The sequence below is a fragment of the Ursus americanus genome, chromosome 21 (genome assembly GCF_024610735.1).
Source record: "Ursus americanus isolate L20-20 chromosome 21, mUrsAme1.1.p, whole genome shotgun sequence".
In the NCBI taxonomy this organism is placed as follows: domain Eukaryota; kingdom Metazoa; phylum Chordata; class Mammalia; order Carnivora; family Ursidae; genus Ursus; species Ursus americanus.
The window spans coordinates 43,758,624-43,779,192 of record NC_142147.1 but is presented as its reverse complement, the minus strand read 5'-3'; the positions used below and the strand labels follow the sequence as shown (position 1 = coordinate 43,779,192).

The 20,569-nt window shown below is 54.9% G+C and overlaps 1 protein-coding gene across 2 annotated transcripts in view; it reads right to left on the bottom strand.

The window, feature by feature from the left end:
• RYR1 (ryanodine receptor 1) overlaps positions 1-20,569 on the bottom strand; it is a 108,377-nt gene extending 87,808 nt beyond the window's left edge. For both annotated transcript variants that reach the window (XM_045785862.2, XM_087870750.1), the window contains exons 1-20: positions 20,422-20,569; positions 15,617-15,736; positions 14,387-14,491; positions 13,256-13,330; positions 13,093-13,171; positions 12,660-12,772; positions 12,258-12,351; positions 11,045-11,138; positions 10,839-10,913; positions 10,351-10,507; positions 10,051-10,215; positions 7,878-7,999; positions 7,213-7,408; positions 5,226-5,361; positions 5,050-5,145; positions 4,847-4,965; positions 4,056-4,189; positions 2,712-2,953; positions 1,974-2,166; positions 768-984 (exon numbers count right to left, since the gene is read on the bottom strand). In XM_045785862.2, the coding sequence (XP_045641818.2) occupies positions 768-984; positions 1,974-2,166; positions 2,712-2,953; positions 4,056-4,189; positions 4,847-4,965; positions 5,050-5,145; positions 5,226-5,361; positions 7,213-7,408; positions 7,878-7,999; positions 10,051-10,215; positions 10,351-10,507; positions 10,839-10,913; positions 11,045-11,138; positions 12,258-12,351; positions 12,660-12,772; positions 13,093-13,171; positions 13,256-13,330; positions 14,387-14,491; positions 15,617-15,736; positions 20,422-20,469 (2,580 nt within the window). In that variant the 5' untranslated portion in view covers positions 20,470-20,569. The remainder of the gene's footprint in view (positions 1-767; positions 985-1,973; positions 2,167-2,711; positions 2,954-4,055; positions 4,190-4,846; positions 4,966-5,049; positions 5,146-5,225; positions 5,362-7,212; positions 7,409-7,877; positions 8,000-10,050; positions 10,216-10,350; positions 10,508-10,838; positions 10,914-11,044; positions 11,139-12,257; positions 12,352-12,659; positions 12,773-13,092; positions 13,172-13,255; positions 13,331-14,386; positions 14,492-15,616; positions 15,737-20,421) is intronic.

Here is a 20,569-nt window from a genome sequence, read left to right as displayed (position 1 = left end):
GACCAGGGCGGGCCATGGGGAGGAGAGGAGGTGAGGAGGGATGTATGGGAGGCCAAGTGGACAGTCCATGAGGCTGACAAGCTGGGGGAGTGGGAGGGAGACATCCAGAAGGAGGCCCTCGGTCTGGCCTGGCTACAGGGGGGATGGAGTACTATTGACTCAGGACTGTGCTAAGCACTTCACAGACAGTAATTCATCTAACTTTCAGGACCATGCTACCAGGTAGGCTCTACTGTTATCCCCCTTTCCTCACAGATGACCAAACTGAGGCCCAGAGGAAGAGGAGGGAGACCACATACCTATGGTAACACACTGAAAATCAGACCCTCACGGTCAGGCTCTTGAACACGACTTCTGTGGCCTCTGATAGGGACATGTCTGGGTAGGATGGTGGGGAGCTCAGGTTGGGACAAGAGGCGTGGGAAGATCCAGATGCAAGAGATGACAATAAACTAGTGGAAAAGATCTCAAGCTTCACAATCAGCACCTGGGCTCAAGTCAGCTCTGTGGCTTGCACGGGTTGGTTACCTCTCAGGGCTTCCTTCCCTCAGCTGTAAATCGAGGGCAATAATAGTCCTCTCTGTAGGGGGCTACACTGAGGATTCCTGGAAACTGGGATTCTACTTTAAGAGAGTTCTTTGCCTCCACTCTTCCTCAGTTTCCCCATCTGTTAAACAACAAGGTTCCCAACTTCCAGCACAGTTCCCCACCTCCTTGACTCCTAAGAGGGTCTGCCTCACAGGAAATTCTTGTGGGGCATGCAGTACCTGGACCGTGTCCACAGGGCAGGGCACAAAGTCGGTGTGTGAGAGGCAGCGGCTGGGGCCCACCAGGTGGGGCCCCCGAGGCCCCTCCCGCCGATACTCCTTGATGGGCTCCAGATGAAGTCGCTCTCGAGGGAGCACAGCCTCGTGGCATGGGGCATAGCCAGGTGGAGGCAGGAACTTGAATTCACCATGGCGACCACCAAGCAGGAACCGCACCCTGAGCGGGAGAGAGAGGTCACTGGTGGGGCAGATTACAGGGAGAATCTGTGCTCAGTGGGGGTAAGGGAGCAATCCTGGGATCGATGGAAAGTTCTGGGAAAGATCACTGGGCATAGAGTCATGGAAGTCATTTAGGGTCAAAAAGGAAAGTATAACGTCAAAGAGAATGTCTGAGGCCAATGAGAATCATTGGAGAATCAAAAAAGGAAAGTGTGGGGTCATTGGGGAGTTAATGCAGGGTCATGGGAAGGTCCCCTGGAAGAGACCCTGGCTCAACAGAGTATTTGGGGATATTGGGAAGTATTGGGGAGAACAAAAAGGTCATTTGGAAATCACTGAAAATCTGAAGTAATGGTGAGATAACTGTAATCACCATTGGGGAGCCCTTCACAGAGCTTGGGATCATCGGGAAAAGAATGAGTTATTGAGGTCTTTGAAATAATTGGGATCATTGAGGGATAAATGTCACTGTGGGATTACGGAGTGACTGGAAGATAACTGGGAGATGCTGGGTCACTGAGAAATTGTTAAAAGCATGGAGTTGTTGGGAGAGTCCAAGATCACTGGGAGGTCACTGGGAGGATCTGGGGTCACAGGAAGACAGATGTCAGATTCTGGAGTCATTTGGCGGTCATTGAAATGGCATAGAGTCATTGGGAGAGCCTGACATCATTTGGGAATTAACTGGGAGAGTCTGGAGCTATTAGGTCATTGTGCAATTTGGGGGGGACACTTGAAGGTCACTGGAATGATATGGGGTTGTGAAGAAGCTGAGGTCATTGGAAGGGTCTGGGTCATTGGGAGAACACTAAAGTGTCTGGGACCATGTAGCGGTCACTGGGACCTTCACATAGGGATCTGATCAGTCAGTCCTGAGGGTAGGCTACCAGATCCTGGCCTTCTAGGAGGCCATGTTATGACTAGGGAAGCTGTCTTGGAACAGTCCCTGGTCTGGGGCTTGGCAAGCGGGCAACGGTAAGTTCTCACTTGACACCAGCCGAGAAGCTGACGACAGGGAAGAAGAGCCCATCCAAGTTGAAGGCCTCAAAGACGCCCTGCACAGGACAGCCATTGATGCGGAAGGAGATGGATGGCACACTGAGGTCCAGGCAGCAGCTGACCACGTCCTCCGGGGCCAGGAGGTGCTGCCCTGGGGAAGTCACCAGGCGTGCCACGTGTCCTGCACCAGGGCACCAGGGTCAGAAGTCAGAGGTCTCAAGATCTCATTGGTCAGAGACCAATGGTCTCAAGAGACAAGAAGCAGATATTAAAGGATCCTATGGGATCTAGATCCTGGCAACCCTAAGGTCAAATGTTCCCATGGAGGGCCCAGGAGCTCTGAGATTAGCGGGGAGGTCAAGGTTCCCCTGAGGTTAGGATCCTGAGACCTGTGGGGTCAGAGATTAAAATCCTGGAGTTAGAATTCTGGAACCTTTGGGGTCATAAGTCAAAGACCACAAAATGTCATAAAAATCAGGAAAGTTTTCTAGGATCTCTAGGGCCAGAGATCATACATTTCCTAGGGCCAGAGTTCTGGAAGCTATGAGGAAATGGGTTAGGGCCAAGACTCTGGAAGCTCTAGGTCTTGGGAAATTAGGATTAAGAGGTCAAAAGTTGGCCTATTCTGGGGATCAGGATCCCAACAACCCCAAGATGTGTGGTGAGAATCTTGGAAACTCTGGGGCCAATAATCAGGGATGAGAGCCCCTGGAAGGGTCCAGGTACCTGTCCAGAGATGCAGCCCGTCAAAGCCGTAGGAATAGAGGTCGTCGCCGACCCCATTGCCGCCCCAGCCCTCGCCGCCCCCTGGGTAGGGGCTGTAGCCCTCAGTGAGGGCCCAGCCCACCCGCAGGTGGGTGGCCTGAGCTGTCAGGAATGGAGCCACCTCGTCCACCATCACCTCAAAGTACCATTTGCCATACTGCGTGGTGCCCTCTGCTCGGCCCACAAAGATGTTTGGGCGGATGCTGCAGGAGAGACGGGACAGGAGAGGGAGTGAGGGAGAGATGGGAAGCAGAGCCAGGCTGTTGTGGGGTGGAGGTGGGAAAGGGAGAAAGAGGAGGAAAGACATACACAGGAAAAACAGAAGACAGAGACATGGAGACAGAGAAAGCAGAGACAAAGACAGAAAGAGACCTCAAAAAACAGAAGAGTGGTGCCTGGCTGGCTCAGTCAATAGAGCATGTGACTCTTGATCTCAGGGTTTTGAGTTTGAGCGCCCATTGGGATGTAGAGATTACTTAGAAATAAAATCTTTTTTTTTAAAGATTTTATTTATTTATTAGACAGAGATAGAAACAGCCAGCGAGAGAGGGAACACAAGCAGGGGGAGTGGGAGAGGAAGAAGCAGGCTCATAGCGGAGGAGCCTGATGTGGGGCTCGATCCCATAACGCCAGGATCACGCCCTGAGCCGAAGGCAGAGGCTTAACCGCTGTGCCACCCAGGCGCCCCTAGAAATAAAATCTTAAAAAAAAAAAAAAAGAAAAAACAGAGGGGCGCCTGGGTGGCTCAGTTGGTTACACATCTGACTCTTGAATTTGGCTCAGGTCATGAACTCAGGGTTGTGAGATTGAGCTCCGCCATCAGGCTCTACGCTGGACGTGGAGCCTACTTAAGATTTTCTCTCTCTCCCTCTCCTTCTGTCCCTCCACACACTCTTTCTCTCTTTCTCTCAAAATAGAAACAAAAACAAAACAAAACAACAACAACAACAAAACCAGAGATGGAGAGAGATGGGTGAGAGAAAGAAAAAAAGAAATGGAGGAGAAATAGAGACAGACATAGAAACAGACAGACAGAGACAAAAAGAGCAAACAGAAAAAGAGAAAGAGAGAGTGGAACAGACAGAGGCAGAAATGGAGCAGGGAGAGAGGACAAGAGGAGTGGAAGCTGGGATGAGCTAGGGCAAGAGCGGACATCTGGGAGGCCCAGGTGTCAAGTCCCAGGGTGGAACACTTTGGAAGGGACAGCCACCTGACTGTGGAGTCTGAGTCTGGGAAAGGGTTGAGAGGTTCTGCGATCTGTGATCAGGGAGGAGTCACGCTGGGGTCAGAGATTGGGGGCCAGACCTGGTGACATAGTTGATGAGGTTTGTCTGCAGCAAAAGCTCTCGGCCAGGGAGCAAGTTCTCAGTAATGAGATCTTGGTTGGAGCGCACGGCCACGCCATTGCACACACACAGGGAACACAGCACATCTAGCACCTGGAAGTCAAGGTCAGAGGTCAGGTGGTGACAGCACCAGGGCAGGGAGATCATGGAAGGTCTACAGTGGGAAGCCAGAAGTTAAGGATACTATGCCAGGACAGAAGATGGAGATTTTGACTGTGAGGAGGTGGTGAATGTGGGGAGATCAGGGCTCACAGAGGAAGGTCAAGGATCACAGAGGAAGGTCAGGCTGGGGGCCACAGGAGCTGGGATAAGGCATCAGCAGTGTAAGGAAGGAGAGACTGGAGTAGGACGAGGGGTCAGAGGGACAAGGGAAAGGGTTGGTTAGGGAGAGCGTGGGGGTCAAAAGAAGATTTTAGATCAGCAGGGGCTGCACACTCGTGTTTTCGGGGGGTAGCTGGATAATGTACACATGTGAGCTGGTTAGAAATCATGCATCGGGAACAGGTAGGACCCATGGCAAACTGCAGAGTGTAAACACAGTCACCTAAAGACTACAAAATGAGATATTTTTAAAAAATATTTCAGAAAGCTAATGAAGCATGCCCGTGGCCCAGAATCCATTTAAGAACTATAAGTATGAGACCCTTGTGTTGAGATGGAAGCATGTGCAGAGGAGTCCAAGACGGGGGAGGGAAGTGAGGGAAGTGGAGAATTCCAGGGCATGGGGAAAGGTCAGGGTGAGGGGCCCACCTTGTGGTTCCTTCCGTGCTTGTCCAGGAGGGAGATGATGGACTTGATGTGGTTCTCTTGGATGATGTTCAGCACCTCAGGACTCTCAATCAGGACACAGTACAGCACCTCCAGGATCCCTGTGCAGATGGCAGAGTGACAGGTGACGTGACGGCGGCCTTCCCCTGCCCCAGCCCCTGTCCCCTCCCCCGGGGTTCTCCTACCAGAGGAGGCCTCCAGCCGATCCAACTTGCTGACCAGCCAGTCCAGGTTGGTGGAGAAGAGGGCACAGTTGGTACGATTGCCACGGATCAGGGAGGCTGAGGGTGGAAAGAGGGGTCAGACCCAATGGGACTGAGAACCTGGGGGCTCTAGGTTAAGTCAGGACTGGGCCCCTTACCCAGGAGTTCATAGAGCAGGTTCACAATCTCTTTCCAAGACTCGGCTGCCTCCTCCCCCGCAAATTCGGCGAAGTGGGCAGCAGTGGTGTAGACATTCAGGCGGTCAATGCAGTTCAGGACCAAGGAGAGCATCCCCTGGGGTGGGGAAAACAGGGTGGGTCACCACGGGAGCCCAGGCCCTCCCTTCCTTGCCTTTCTTGGATTTGCGAATTCATTTGACTTCAACAACCAGTGACTATGTCCGCAGATTCTCTGCCCTTGGCTCCATGTTCGCCTCCACTCCCATCACCCTCCTCTCCTCCTCAGCTCGCCATATCTGTCCTTGTCCTCTCTGCCGCTGTCCCCAACACAATAAATCCTTATTAACATCAAGACTGACTTTGTGCTTTTCCTTCCCGAAGTTGTCTTTCCATCCCATCCACTTCCAAGCACCCCACTTTGGTCCCGGCTGGCCCAGCTCACTCTCCACACCAACCATCGGAGAGATTTTTTCACATTTTACATTTTCATCTTTGCCTTCTTTTATCGTGAATTAGAACATACAGAATGCTAACGAGCTGTATGTATAACATACAGTAAGGCACATAAAAATATGCAGTCAGCTCTTGTTATTCACGCTAGTTGGGTTCTATTAAGTCACCAAGAACACGGAATTAGCAAATACTGAACCAAACAGGGAGTTTCTCTGAGTCACAACATTTTTGTTCAACAATCAATACATCCTCTTGATTTATATGTGCGTCTGTTTAAAGATGCTGATTTAATATATACTGTTGATTCATTAACATTGAATTCACGGCCAACAGCACTATAACTGATGCCTAAATGAAGCTTATCGAACATTTATTTTCTCTGTAAGGCACATCGCAGCGCCTCACGCTCAGGAACACTAGGCGGCCCCCCAGCACTACACTTGCAGGCCACTTTAACCGGCAAAATCAACAAGAAACCGTCACAGGGTGGAGGGCGGTTATTTCATCTCTCTGAGCTTCAGTGACCCATCTGTAATATGGGAATTACAACCCTCATGGGGTCATCAGGAGGACGTCATGTATATAGCATCCTTAGCACATAATAAAGGCTAAATGCAAGGTAATAATAACCACTAACACTTATACAGCATCTGCTATGTGCTGGCACCAGGCTTGGCATATACTGATTCCGCTCATAAGGAAGTTCTGTTATTGTTACTATTGTCATTTCTGGATCAGACTGGGAGTCCCTGGAGAGGAGGAGGGCCAGGTCGTTAGCATTTAAGTGAACATGCTCCCCCATCACCCTGTGGAGACATCAGACCTTCAGATCTTTGTCCAGTCCCCTCCTCCCACCCGGCTCCGTCCCCCTCACTCAGACCCGGTGCTGAGCGGAGGCCTCTCCACATCTCTTCCCTTGGTGCTCTCAAAACACACGGACCCCCAGCCCCTTACTCCAGCGGAGGGCCCTCCCTGCACTGAGGTCCCGGATGCTCAAAGAGCCCCCTCTGGCCCTGCCCTTACCCCCATGCCCCACTCTAGTTCAGTCCTCCCAACTGCAGGCCGAGCCCCCGCAGACACGGCCTCCTGAGTCCCGCAGCCTCATCCTCTGACTTCTTCCCAGGCCTGACAGCCTCCACAGGCCTCCCACTGCACAGGGCTTCACTTAGGCCCCGCCCCCTCCCCCGGGTAAAGGAACAAGGCCCGCCCCACCCCCTTCGCTCTAGTTCCGACTCTCACAGCCACCGCCCATGCTCCGCCAAACGCCTTGCCCCTCCCTCAAGGCTCCGCCTACCAACTCAAGTTCCCGCCCCTCCTCCAGGCCCCGCCCCCTCACCTGTAAACCGCGCCCCCCCCCCCCCGCCCTTCCCACGGCCTGCGGCCCTGCGGGCTCTCAGACCACTACGAATGTTCCCGGGTCCCTCAGGCTCCGCCCTGCCCGGCGCCGCGGCCCCACCCCTCCCGCAGGCCCCGCCCCCCGCGTCCACTGGCCTCCCCACCGCCGCGGCCTCACCTCCTCCTGGAAGAGGCTCTGGCGGTTGCGCAGGCTGCGTAGCTTGCTCTGCTTCTCCTCGTGCTGCAGCTCCTCGGAGGGCGGCTCGAAGTAGCCGATGAGGTCCTGCAGGCTCAGGATGACACCCTCGATGGGCAGCGCTGTACCAGCTGGCGGCCCCGAGCCCCGCGGCTTCCCGCTGAAGCTGTCCAGGCCCCTGCGGGGACGGCGCATTTGTCAGCAATGAGCCCCGAGCGCTACCATGCGGCGCCTGCCAGTCCTACCCCTTGGCCCCCCAAGGAACTCTCACGGACACACCCGTTTTACCGAGGGGGAGACTGACACTGACATTGGCCTGAGGTCACACAGTGGCCAAGGACAGAGCCCAGACTGAGACTCCCGCCTGTGTAAGCCCAGGAGGTCGTGGAAGCAGGTCTCAGGCCGGGGAGGTCCAGGATCAAGGGTCTGGGTATCACGGGTGATCAGGGATGTGAGGTCAAAATCATGGTTATCAAGGTCAGATTAGGAGTCACGTGCACAGAGGTCAGATAGAGGTTAGGGATCCTGTGTATGTTAGGGTTGTGGAAGTCAGAGGTAGAGATTAAAGGGGTCAGGTGTAGGACCACCAGGAGCTTGGGGGTGGAGGAGTGGCCTGGCGCCGGGGGCGGAGTGGGCATGTGGCTCACTTGATGAACTGGTTGTACAGGCCAGCAGTGCTGTAAATCATGCGGGCGGCCTGGGACTCCTCCTGCTGGCAGCGGGTCAGTGACAGTGCATCGTCCATGTGGCCTTCCTGGTGCAGCATGGCCTGGCAGTGGGAGGACAGAAAGGGCAGGAGTGGGCCAGGCCACCAAGGGCGATGCCCGCAGACCTCCCTCCAGACTCTGGCCCCAGAGCTGCCCCCGTCCTCCACTGAGTCTCTCTGCCAGACATCCCTCCTATCCCTCTTCACCTAACTCTTATGTTCTCTCTCTTTTTTCCCCTCTGCCTCTCCTCTGTCTCTGCCTCCATCTCTCTCTGCCTCTGTCTCTTCCTTTCTGTCTCTATCCCCCTTTGACTCTTGTGTTTGCCTCTCGGTCTCTGAATCTGTCTCGTCTATCTCCAGGCCAGACCCTCTCCACCTGTGCCTACGACTGACTTAACATCCTCCCACCAGAAAGCTCTAACAGCACCCCTGGCTTAACATGTCCCAAACTGAGCGCCTGTAAGATGAGACCATCTCAGCTTCCAGCTTTCACCTGAGCAGACCTTCCCATGGCCTCATCCAGTCCCCTGGCTGTAAATACCACTACCGCGGACAGCTCCCACATTTCCCCTGGCGCCAGACCCGTCTCTACATCTTCCCATCACGTATCCAACTGCAAGCCTTGTTTTCTGCAAATGGGTGTCTCCCTACTCTTCTGACTCATTCACTCTTTATCTAGGGGCTCTGTTCTAGACATTGGATCCCTGTCATCCTGAGCTGACATTTGACTGTCCCCACCTCAGTTAATGGCACTTCCGTCCTTCCCATTGCTCAGGGCATCATCCTCAACCCCTGTCCCTCTCACCTCGATATCCACTGTCAGAAAATCCCGTTGGCTCCGCCTTCACAATACGACCAGAATCTGCCACCTTCCCCACTCCACAGTCCCCACCCTGGTCCTGTCCACTGTCCTCTCCCACCTGACCATGGCAGTAGTCACCTCCCTGTGCTCCCTACTCCAGCTCTGCTTCCCACCCCCACCCTGTCTGTTCCCACAAGCAGCTAAGGAACCCCACGAACCTGAGTCAGGTCACCTTGCTGGCCTGCTCAAAATACTCTTGGGGCTCCATCTGACTAAGGGTAAAAGCTGGGACACTCCCCATGGCCCACAAGACCCCACATGATCTGCTCACATCTCCTCTCTGTCCCTATCTTCCAAGACTTGTCCCTCAATCACTGTGCTCCAGCCAAACTGGATCTTTTTTCTGGTATTGCAACAAACCAATCTCATTCCAACCTCAGGGCCTTTGCACATGCTGTGCCCTCTGTCCAGAGTGGCTAGGTACTTCATTAAAGGCAGTTTATTCACCACGTCTCAGTACTGGGAGGGCAGGAGACAGGTCTGTATAGCTCACCTACTTTTCCACACACACATCCAGAGCAACTGGGGTACTCAATAATTTGCCGAATGTTATTGCTGGTCTGTTTGTCACTGTGTCTGTCTCTCTGTCTTTTCCATCTCTCCTTCTCTGTCTTTGTCTTTCTCTGGTTTTCTGTTTCCATGTCTTTTTTTTTTTAAGATATATTTATTTATTCGAGACGGAGAGAGAGAGCACACAAAGAAGGAGAGGGAGAAGCAGAGTCCCTGCTGAGCAGGGAGCCTGACGCAGGGCTCAATCCCAGGACCCTGGGATCATGACGTGAGCTGAAGGCAGACGCTTAAGCGACTGAGCCTCCCAGACACCCCTGTTTCCATGTCTTTTTTTTTTTAAGATTTTATTTATTTATTTGACAGAGATAGAGACAGCCAGCGAGAGAGGGAACACAAGCAGGGGGAGTGGGAGAGGAAGAAGCAGTCTCATAGCGGAGGAGCCTGATGTGGGGCTCGATCCCATAACACCGGGATCATGCCCTGAGCCGCAGGCAGACGCTTAACCGCTGTGCCACCCAGGCGCCCCATGTTTCCATGTCTTTTTGTCTCTACCTTTCTTTTTCTCTCGCCCGTCCCGCCTCCCTCTCCTTCTCTCTATCCCTCATTCTTCTTTCCTGTCTCTTTCAAGCTCCATTCCTCTCTCAGTCCTGCCTTCAAACTCCTGAAGGCACAAGTATGACCACCCCCCAGTCCCCTTCCCACCCCCGCCGCGCCCAACCCCTTCCCCTCGCCAGACACCCACCTTCTTCTTGAGCACACCAAGCCGCAGGGCCTTGGGGTCTGGGGCAGCATAGGTGAGCCACAGGCCCGAGGCCACGTGCTGCACGAAGCACAGTGACTCCCCATACTTGATCTCAGGGGGACCCATGCCGTCCACATCCCGCTTGGGGGCCATATCCAGCTTCTCCTGCAGGGGCAGGGGACAGAGGTCAGCCTCCTCTGCCTGTGCATTTAATCCAGGAGCCCCCCAGGAGCCTGCAGAGTAGGGGCTGGGGCCGGATTCAGGGCTCCAAGTGAGGGAGGGCACCCTCACCCCACCGACCTTGGAGATGCGGAAGCAGAAGGAGGTGGCCTTGGTGTGGGCCTTGCTGGCATCAACCACCACCAGGCCCTGGTCCTCAGTGAGTGCCAGGTACCGCCCAGTGGTGACGTGCCGGATACGGAGTGGCTGGCCCCAGCGCAGGTGGCTCCCACTCCAGCTGCGGAGGCAGAGGGCCCGGAGGGTCAGATGACTCCCCCAGCCCTCCCATGGACACCACAGTCTTGGTCCAAACCTCGTCAAGCCCCCAGCCTTCTTCCGGGGGGGCTGCTCCCCACATTTTTACTGGGGACCCCTAATCTCTCCCTCAGGAATGTCCACCCTCCCCTAGGCCTTTTCCTCCAGGATTCGAGGACCCTGAAGACCCTCATCACCTTCTTGGGCTCCCTAGCTTTTCCCTCCCAACTCTCCAGTTTCTTTCTCAGATCTTCCTTCAAGACCCTCTCTCCCCTCCCAGGCCCCCCAGGAGCTCTCAGCCCCAACCCTCCCACCTGATTCTCAGCGGCTCCAGTCTCCAGAGGGAGCGGGCGTGGGTGCACACAGCTCCCCCTTCATAGTGGACAAGTCTGGGGACACGAGAGAGAGTGAGGTCAGAGGTTCAGTCACCAGCTCCCCAGAAAGTGATCCCCAACCCCACCCACAGGGTGCTATCCCTCCTGGCCCCAACACCCCAAGGCCTCTTGTCCCCATCCCAGACCTGCGCTGGTCCTCACTGTCGGCGGGGGAAATGGTCAGACATTCATCCATGTGCCCGTGAAAGAGACGGAGGACGTGGCCCCCGGTCACGTAGCCTGGAGAGGAGCCAGGGAAAGAGGTCACTGCAGGGCTGGAGCCCTGGAGGGGCCCGGGAGCCAAAGTGGAGGCCAGGGGTCCTGTTTTTCCCCTGTGGGAGGTTGGGGCTGGGTTTGGGGGGGTCTATATTTGGAGATCTGAGTTTCAGGATCCAAAGTGGCCGTCTGAGATCTGGGCTAAGTTTGAGTGAGGCCTGAAGTGAGGGTATGAGATTTAGGGTCTGAGGTGGGGAATCTAAATTCAGGGCTGAGGCTGGGGGTTTGTGGGTCTGAGTTTGGATTTTTGAGGTTGGGGTCAGAGGTTTGAGTCTAGTGTTCCCAGATATGGGGCTCTGAGTTCCAAGGCTTGATTTGGGGTCTGGGGTTAGAGGTGTGATGGTTGGGTCTGCGGCTAGCGTCTGGACTTTGAGTGTTGATTTTGGAGGTCTGAGGCTGCTATCTGAGGTTTGGGGTCTGAAGTTAGATCTGAGCTTTGGAGTTAGAAGCTGGTGGGTTTGAGATTAAGGCCTGAGTTTCAGGATCTGTGGTTTGAGTCTCAGCTTGGGTGTGAGGTTTGGGTGTGAGAGTTGAGGGGTCAAAGTTTTGGGGTCATACTATGGGGCCCTAGCATGAGGGTCTGAATTTGGAAGATGATTTTAGATATTTGAGGTTAAAACTTGGTGGTCTGAGGTCAGTTGGCTGAGGTTTGGGGTCTGAATTAGGGGTCCTGGTTGGGGTATTTGGGTATCTGGGTTTGAATCTGGGGTTCTGAGTGTGGGGAGATGAGGTCTCCATCTGTGTTTGTCATCTAACGCTTGGGCATCTGAGGGATAAGCTCCAAATGTGATATTTTCAGCTTTGGATCTGCGTTTAAGGGCCTGACGGACCTCCACGACCTGAGTTTGGGGTGTGAGTTTTGGGGTCTGGATTCGGGTGTCAGATACTGAGTTTGGGGCTTGGGGTCTGAGCTCTAGGGTTCTGGATCTGGGGTCAGTCGGACATCTAAGTATTAGGGTCATAATTTGGAGATCTAGGTTTGGGGTCTGAGGTTCTGAGGCTCCGTATGGACATGTTTGGGCACAGTGTGGGAAGTGTGTTTTGGGCGTCTCCGTTTAGGGGCAGGAGGTCTGGGACCCTCACCCTCTTCGCAGCCGGAGCAGATGGGGTTCATATTCCACAGGGTCTGCATGAAGGAGGCATCAACCTGGAGCTCCCCACTGGCCGTGGACAGGTGCTGGGGGCCGCCAGGATGTGGCAGTCAGAGACGATGGCGGGTGAGCAATAGTTCCAGAGTCGGGGGCCGGAAGCCAGGAAAGTGCCAAACAGGAGACAGAAAATCAGAGATCATGGATCAGGAAGCCAAGATCCAATTGGGACATGGGGCACCAAAGACCCGAAGTGGATGTCAGAGGTCAGGAAACTAGGACTTGGCAGTCGGGACATGGGGCCCAGGGAGTCCGCAAATGGAGGATGGGGAGGTGGGGGATCCTGGGCGCCCCCAACGCTGCGGCAGCGGAAGCTGTGCCGGGTGGGACTGCTCACCAGGTAACGCTCTGAGGAGACACTAACGAGGATGAGGTCATCCCCAACGCGGACCTTCTCTCCTTCCGACCTCTGCTTGGAGGCCGGGTGCATCGTCCACCAACAGGCCTCTCCTGTGCAGCGGGGCGTGCTGTCAGAATGAGGGCTACCCAGAATGCCCTTCCCCAAGGGCTTCCCAGCCCCGGAGCCTCCCCAGCCCTCTGTCCCAAGTTCTCCTATTATGTCCTATTCCCTACTCTTTGCCTCACGTCCTCCATTCCCGCCTTCAGACCCTCTGCCTAGGGTTCCCCCATGCTGGCCCAAGTCGCCCTTGTCCCCAGAGCATCCCTGTGCCTGCCCCCCCACCTCCAGGCCTGCACCTGTGGTACCCCAGCCCCTGCCTGCAGTCTCCCCATTGCCGCTCTCCCCCCTCCAGTCCCCTCCAGCCCTACACCTGTGGCATCTTCCTGCAGTCCCACGTCGAAGGCCAGCTTGTCAGTCATGGAGCGGGAGGTGGTAAGGCAGCTCAAGTACTAGGGTTGTACAGGGGAGTCAGCCTCCTCGGGCAGGCCCGGCGTCCCCTGCCCCTGCCCACGCCCCCTCACTCTGGCACTCACCATGCCGCTGTGTGTGTGCCGCAGCAGGATGGCATGGCCGTACAGGAGTGTCCTGTGGCCCCCGCCCTGGGACGACTGTGGGGGGGGGGGAAGGGCACAGAGTGAGTACAGAGTCCCCCAAGGCATCTGGCAGATTCCAGGTGGCAATATGCTCCCCATAAAATACCATGCTTAGGCCTGGACATAAGGAAGGCTTAGCTCAGACCCTCAACGGATTCGTTGCCTCAGTTCCCCATTCACGGAAGTAGGGGCTGTGTCTCTGAGAAGCCTGTGGATAGGGCGTTTTGCATTTCCCAAAGCCCACTCTGTCCTCCCTGCCTCCTTCATCTTGTTAACCAGGTCCCAGAGTCCCTCAGGGAGGCTGAACCTCTCTTCCAGTTGCCTGGGGACTCTCAGGGGAGCCCCAATACCTCACATACCATGGACCCTGGCCCCTTTTGCTGTAATCTGGCATAACACAGCTGAGCTGCAGCCGGTATGCACCAGTGTAGTCCTACCAGTGTTAAATCTTTGAACATCCCTATAGGGACCGGCCTGGGCTGCCACACACCCCCAAGCACAAGGAGACTCGGCCCCTCCTGGAGGGAGGGGGCGGACACCCGATCTCTCGATGGCATGATGCCTCCCACCCTGGCCCTCACATGCCCATGCTCTGAGGGGGCCATGTGATGGGGCCCCATGATCACATGGCCGACCCGCTCCTGGAGCGGAGGGGACCCACAGGTGGGACAGGGGGAGGTGAGAGGGGAGGTCCCATGCAGAGAAGAGCTGGGATCAGGGTTGGAGAAAAGGATGGGAAAGAGGAGAAAGGAGCAGGTGGGGGCATGGGGGTTCAGAAGCCCCCACCCCCTTCCTTCCTTCCTGCCTGGCCTGTCTGGGCACCACAGCCCCTGACAACTGGGGTGGGGGAGGCCCCCAGCCCCTGTGTGCAGGATGTGGGCTCAAGAGGCGGGCCTGGAGTCAGGAGAGGTGAGAAGGACAGGTGACACCCAAGGCCAGACCTACCCACTTATCCAAATTGAGGGCCTGTGAGGGGCGGGGCAGAGAGAGGAAGAAGAGCAGATGGTGAACAAGCCCCAGGTCATCCCACCCAGTCCTGCCCCTGCACCCCGCCTGGGCCAGGAGCCTCACCTCCACGCCAGCCTCCACGGTGTTGGCCAGCATCTCCTGCAGGGCTCGGACTGACAGGGACTGCTCCAGGACGAAGCAACAGATGGCCAGATCGGGGGGCACATTCTGGGGGTGGGAAGATGTGAGTGGGGGGCCTGAAGGCCCCTGAGCACTGGTCTAAATACCCACATCCCTTAGAGACTCAGACCTGACCCCAATCCTGCAAGAAGCCCCTGCACTCCACCACACCTTCGGACACTCCAAATCCATAGCAATGTCCCAGAAAACATGCCTCCTCCCTCAAACACCTAAACCCCACCCGAACCTCACAGAAGCTTCCACACTACCCTCCCTGCCCAAGGACCCCACACCCCACCTAATCTCAAAGGGAGCCTCAGCCCTCTCTCAGACACACTTTACCTGCTCCAACGCCATGCCTTCCCCTGCAGATAACCCAAATCTCTGCGATCCCCAAGGAAGCCCCACCCCTGCCGTCACCATCAGATAGTCCCAATTCCTGCCTTCTCCCACAGACACCAGTGAACACTGCTTCCAAATCACGGGAGGGTCCAACCTGGTGCCTTCCTCCTCAGTCTCCCACCCAGTCACCGAAGACTCCTGAGCACCCTCTCCCTTGGGCCCAAGGCTCCCTGACCCCCTCAGACCCTCGGCCTCCTCCACCATGTGACCCCACATCCCCTCCCTTTCCCAGCCCCCAGCCCATCCCCCCAGGTCACCTCCACCCTCAGGCCCTGAATCCACCTCACCCTCAGACCTGGGCTCCCTCCACTCTCAGCTTCTAACTTCCCCTCCAGTCAGCCCCCCACCCCGCTAGCATCCCCCAATTCTCCAGGCCCTTTTGCTTAGAATCCAATGCCCTCTGCCCCCTTAGACACCTGCCTCCTGAGACTCCCGAGCCCCTGTCCCTTCCTCCACAGACCTCCACCCCTACCTACCTCAGACCTCTGACCCCCTTTTCTTTTCAACTCCTCATTTTCTCTCCCATCAGCAGCCGCCTCCAGATCTCCTCTTTTTTGAACTCAAGATCGTCCATCCCCTCAGACCCCCACCCTCCCCCTCAGGTGCCCTGCTCTCCCTCCTCAAGACCTCCACTCCCACCTGCCTCGGACCTCCAGCCCCCTTTCCTTCCTAGTGCCTCTCTGTTCTCTGTCCCATCAGTACCCCCTCTTCAGACCCAGACCCGTCGACTCTGCACCCTCAGAGCCGCCCCCCGCACACCCCCACACAGACCTGGGCATTGCTGGTGGGCTCCAGGAAGCAGAGGCGGTTGCCGAAGCCCTCGGCGGCCAGGCAGAGCTTCAGCTGCTCCTTGAGCACCGTGGCATTGCACTGAAGGACCACTTCGTCGTCCTGTGGGCAGACACTGCGGACCGTCACCCCACCCTTCTCCTCACCAAAGAGACGGTGACTGATAATACCCACCTCACAGTGTGTCACATGGGGGCCCGTGCTGAGGGCTCCACACATGTCTAACATCCCACGAGACAGGACCTAGTGCCTTCCCCATTTTAAAATGGGGAAACTGAGGCTCAAGGAGGGGGCATAGCTTGTCCAAGGCCACGCAGCTGATAAGGGGAGGAGCTGGGATTAGAACCCCAGTCTTGCTGGCTCCAGTGGGGTCCACAAGGTGAGCCATTGGAGGTGGAAACTATAAGCCCCCCAAGTTCAGTGGCTTTTAAGCTCAACCTTCTCTAATTTCTCTGTTGCGTATTGTTTCAGTAATAGTTATCAATTAAGGAGTGCTTTCTTTCTTTCTTTTTCTTTTCTTTCTTTCTTTCTTTTTTTTAATATTTAAGTAGGCTCCATGCCCATCATGGAACCCAACACGGGGCTCGAACACATGATCCTGAGATCAAGACCTGAACTGATACCAAGAGGCGCCCCAAGGAGTGCCTTTTAATGACACATGAATGCAATGCCACAGCCCAGACTGGAACCTGGGGGGAAGGAGACATGCCACAAGGGACTCCTGGTGACCGCTGGTGAAAGCCTAACCAGGACCCTGATAGATAATGGCCGCAGAGCGATGCTACATTTCCTGGTGTTGATGACTGTCCTGCGGTTTTGTAAGAGACGGCCCTTGTTTCTTTGGAAACAGACACTGAAGCATTTCAGGACTTTAGTATTGTGTCCACAACCTACCCTCAAACAGTTTAGGGGGGAATGTGCACACAGAGAGGGAGGCGGAGAACGATAAAGCAAATGTACCAAATCTTAACAAGTGGGGGAAATGACTTAAGGCCACGTGGGAGTTCTTAGAAGAAACCTTGCAACTTTGCTCTAAGCTGGAAAAGATTTCAAGATTATAAGCTAAAGTTTTAAGTAAAATCAAGTGTTTTCTATATTCTGGGTCCCGTTGCAAGAACTTAACACATATGAACTCATTACTGAATCCTCTGAGGTAAGTTCTACGATGTGAACCTATGGAAACTGAGACCCAGAGAGGTCAAATAACCTGTCTGAGGTCACACAGCTGTCCTACAGCTGAGCTGGGATTTGAGCCCAACGCCCCGGCTCTACGTGCCACACTCTTAGAACACTAGACCACCTCTTTGTATATTAGTCAAGTAGCCCATGTCTACAGTTACACTTTTACATCAGTCAAAATGATAGCGATCCCAACTCTTAACTACTAGGCAAGGCAGTGGTTATTTCCTTCTACAGCTGAGAAAACAGGTTCAAGGAAGTTCGGTGTCCTGCCTGAGGTCACCTAGCCTCCAGCCCTTCCATTCAGCGTATCGCACAAACACGCTCCAGCCCTCCATCTGCGGCTCAGCCAGGGAGGAAGGAGAGGTCTGATCTGTGGAGCAGGAGGCAGCGAGCCCCACCCCCTGGCACATGCCAGGCACTTGTGCATTCGTACGGCTAGACGGCTTGCATGTATTAAGCACTTACTGTCTGCTTGGCCTTACGCTCAGGGCTTTACGTTCCTTCGGTGGACACTTACTGAATGGAGGCTATCACCAGGCCCTGATCTAGGCACCCGATATAGAGCAGCGAATAAAGCAGACAAAGTCCCTGTCCTCTTGGGGCTGCCATCCTCGTGGGGGACACACACCATACGTAAGGGAAGAGATTCAGAATTTTCATGTCAGTGATCAGTGTTATGAAACAAACAACCCAGGCTGGTGTAATAGAGTGGCTTTGGGGGTAGGGATGACATCAGTGAGGGGGTGAAGTGGCAGCCTCTCCAAGGAGCTGATATTTGAGCTGCGCCTTGTCCAACTAAAAAGAAGGGGATCCAGCTCACTCATCTCTGGGGGAAGAACATTCCGGAAGCCTGGGCAGCCTGTGCCAAGGCCTGTGGCCGGAGGGAGCCGTGGGTGCTGAAGGGTAGCAAGGGACACAGGAGGCAGTGGCAGCAGTGAGAGAGCACGAGGAAGGAGATGAGCTCAGAGGGAGTTTGCGTGGAGCCCATGAATCCTTACGGTGCCAATTTTTGCCCCCATTTTCCAGATTAGGAAACTGAGGCTCAGAGAGAAAACTTCAACTCACTTGCCCAAAGTTAGGAAGCAAGCAAATGGCAAATCAGGACATCAACCAGAGACTGGAGGCCTAGTCACTAAACCCAGATTCTCTACCTTCCTCCTGCGGCAGAATGAATGGAGGTGGCCTGGTTACAAACGCAGCTCCCTTGCTGCCTTAGTTTCCCACCACCACCACCAAGGGCATGATTCAGTGGCTCTGGGTGAGGTGAGCAGGGAATCCGGACAATTACCAGCCACCCAGGAGGCTCTGACGTGGGCCATGCTTTGAGCAACCCCAGCCCAGGCAGGGCTAGAGGTCACCACCCATCAAACAGAAATGAGATCAATTTTTGGCGAGGGCACAGCCACAATGCTTAAAAAGTGAAATAAAGTAGAGCAAGAGCAGAACATAGCAACACGTCCCTCCTGTTCGAAGGGCTCCCTACATTTTATGAAACTTGTTTCCGGGAAGAAAATTGGTGTGTGTGAATGCACCCAACTTTGTCTACGATCGCACGAATTGGAAGCGACCCAAATGTCCATCGGCAGGTGAACTGAGAAACAAATTGTGGCACGTTCACACAGCGCGGTACCAAAAAGAAATAAACTCTTGACACATGCTACATGGATAAATGTCAAAAAGAGGCTGAACAAAAGAAGCAAGGCAAAGGAGCATATGTTGTATATGAAACTCTCGAAGTGCCTAACGGAAACGACGGTGACATTTAGCAGATGAGCAGGGCGAGTACTGCAAAGAGTAAGAGGGAACTTTCTGGGGTAAAGGAAATGTTCTATGCCTTGCTTACGATGGTGGTTCCATGGGTGTGTAAAGTTTCTCGAAACTCACTAAACTAGGACACCTAAGATGGGTACAATTTATTGTATGTCAATTATACCTCAATAAAGTTGGGTTTTCAAAATAATATGTGTGTATTTGCATGCACTAGGTTGCAAGATAAATGTATTTCTGACTAGTGGCCCCAAAAGTGTGAGAAAAATATCACACCATCTCAATAAAGTTCAGGAAAACGGACCTAGTCTGGGGCCAAGAGATCCAGGGCCACAGCTCTAGACCCCAGCACGGGTTAACCTGGCAAGTCTGAGCTCAGTCCTCCTCTTGTGAAAGCAGGAGGGCTGGGTCCCAGGGGCATCCAGAGATGACACTTCCTGGCCTTGACCTTGGGCAAATGACTCTACCACTCAGGCCTTGGTTTCCCTCAAATCTCCCAGGGAGATAAAGATAGGGCCCTACCTCAGAAGATAGGGCAGGCGAGGATATAATTAGATGTCTCAGGAGACTGAGGCCCTGGGCATGGGGCCTGACGTGGAGTGGCTGCTCAAGGCTGATACCATGGTCTTATTAGGGCTGGGGAGGAGGGGAGAGCCCAACCCGTGGTGTCTGCGAAGGGGCTGGAGCTGGGGCAAGAGTCTAGGGTGAAGCTAGGCCTCCTCCTGTGGTCACAGGTCCAGCTGTCCCCATCCTTCACTACCAGCCCCAGCTGTTTGTTCCTCCCTCCCGGGAAACCGGACCCAGCTCACCAGGGTCCTATTCTGGGGCCCGGAATGCTGTGTCAGCATTTCCCAGGGCCTGGGAGGAGGAGGGTAGGGGCTAGCACAGGGTCAGCAGACCTGGCCCAGAAGAGAGAACGTCCCCTCCCATACACTCAGCCCCACACCCAGATCAGCCACTGGGAGGGAAAAGTGGGAAGGACTCTGAGATGGGCAGCCCCTCCCCCCCATCCTCTCCCTGTCCCCTGCCCAGGCCCCAGAAAAGCCGGCTATTCTGGGAGGGACACCTGTTGCTCCAATTCCCATCCCTGCCCCCCAGCAGGGGATCAGAGATGCCAGGAGAGACAGAGCTAGGGAGGCAGAACAAAATGCAGAAGGCCTAAAGCCAAAGAACAAAGACAGAGACAGAGACGGAAAGACAGCAACACAGAGACAACCCAAAGAGATGGATAGGGAGAGCTTTAGCAGAGACCTTTAGCAGCCATATTTGGCCCTCCTACCCAAAAGGAAGGAGGGAAGAAAGATGACCCAGAACCGGAGGGTCTCCCCAGGAGACCTGCAAGGGCTGGAAGTTCAAAGCAGTTAGGTCCTTCAGCCCACTCCAGCTCCCTTCCCAAAATTTAAATTAGGTCAGAGTCTGGAGGAAAAGAGAATCAGGCTAGGTGGTGTAGGGGGGGGAGGGGGAAGGGCTAAATTAAGCTCAGGAATTAGAACCACCTTCCCCAAGTGCCCGCTTCCAGGGTGGTGGGAGGGAGGTGCTCCCTCAGTGACCCCCCCTTCTCTGGGACAAATAGCTGATGTCAGAAGGGAGGGTGGCCAAAGATCCTCCTCCCCTTCTCCATTCTGCAGTCCCAAATTCTTCTAATTCTCTATGGTGAGAAAGGTGAGCGAGACTGAGACAAAAGAGAAAGAGTGACAGTCACCCAAAGGGACAGAGGAATAGACCCTGAGACTCCAAGGTCACCAGCAATCCGTACAGAGACATCCGGAGACAAAGAGACACTCAGAGGGACCCGAGAGGTAGCCCCAGTGACCACCCCCCAACACAGAGATACGCACCGTGCGCAGAAACTGGACCTCATCCTCGCCCTCTCCTCCGTCACCCATGATGTCGAGGCCCGAGGGGCGCGGGCTGAGGTCGGGGAATAGGAGGAGGGGGCTGCAGGCTGGGCGGGTGGGCTGGGGGTGGGCTGGGGTCGGAGACCTC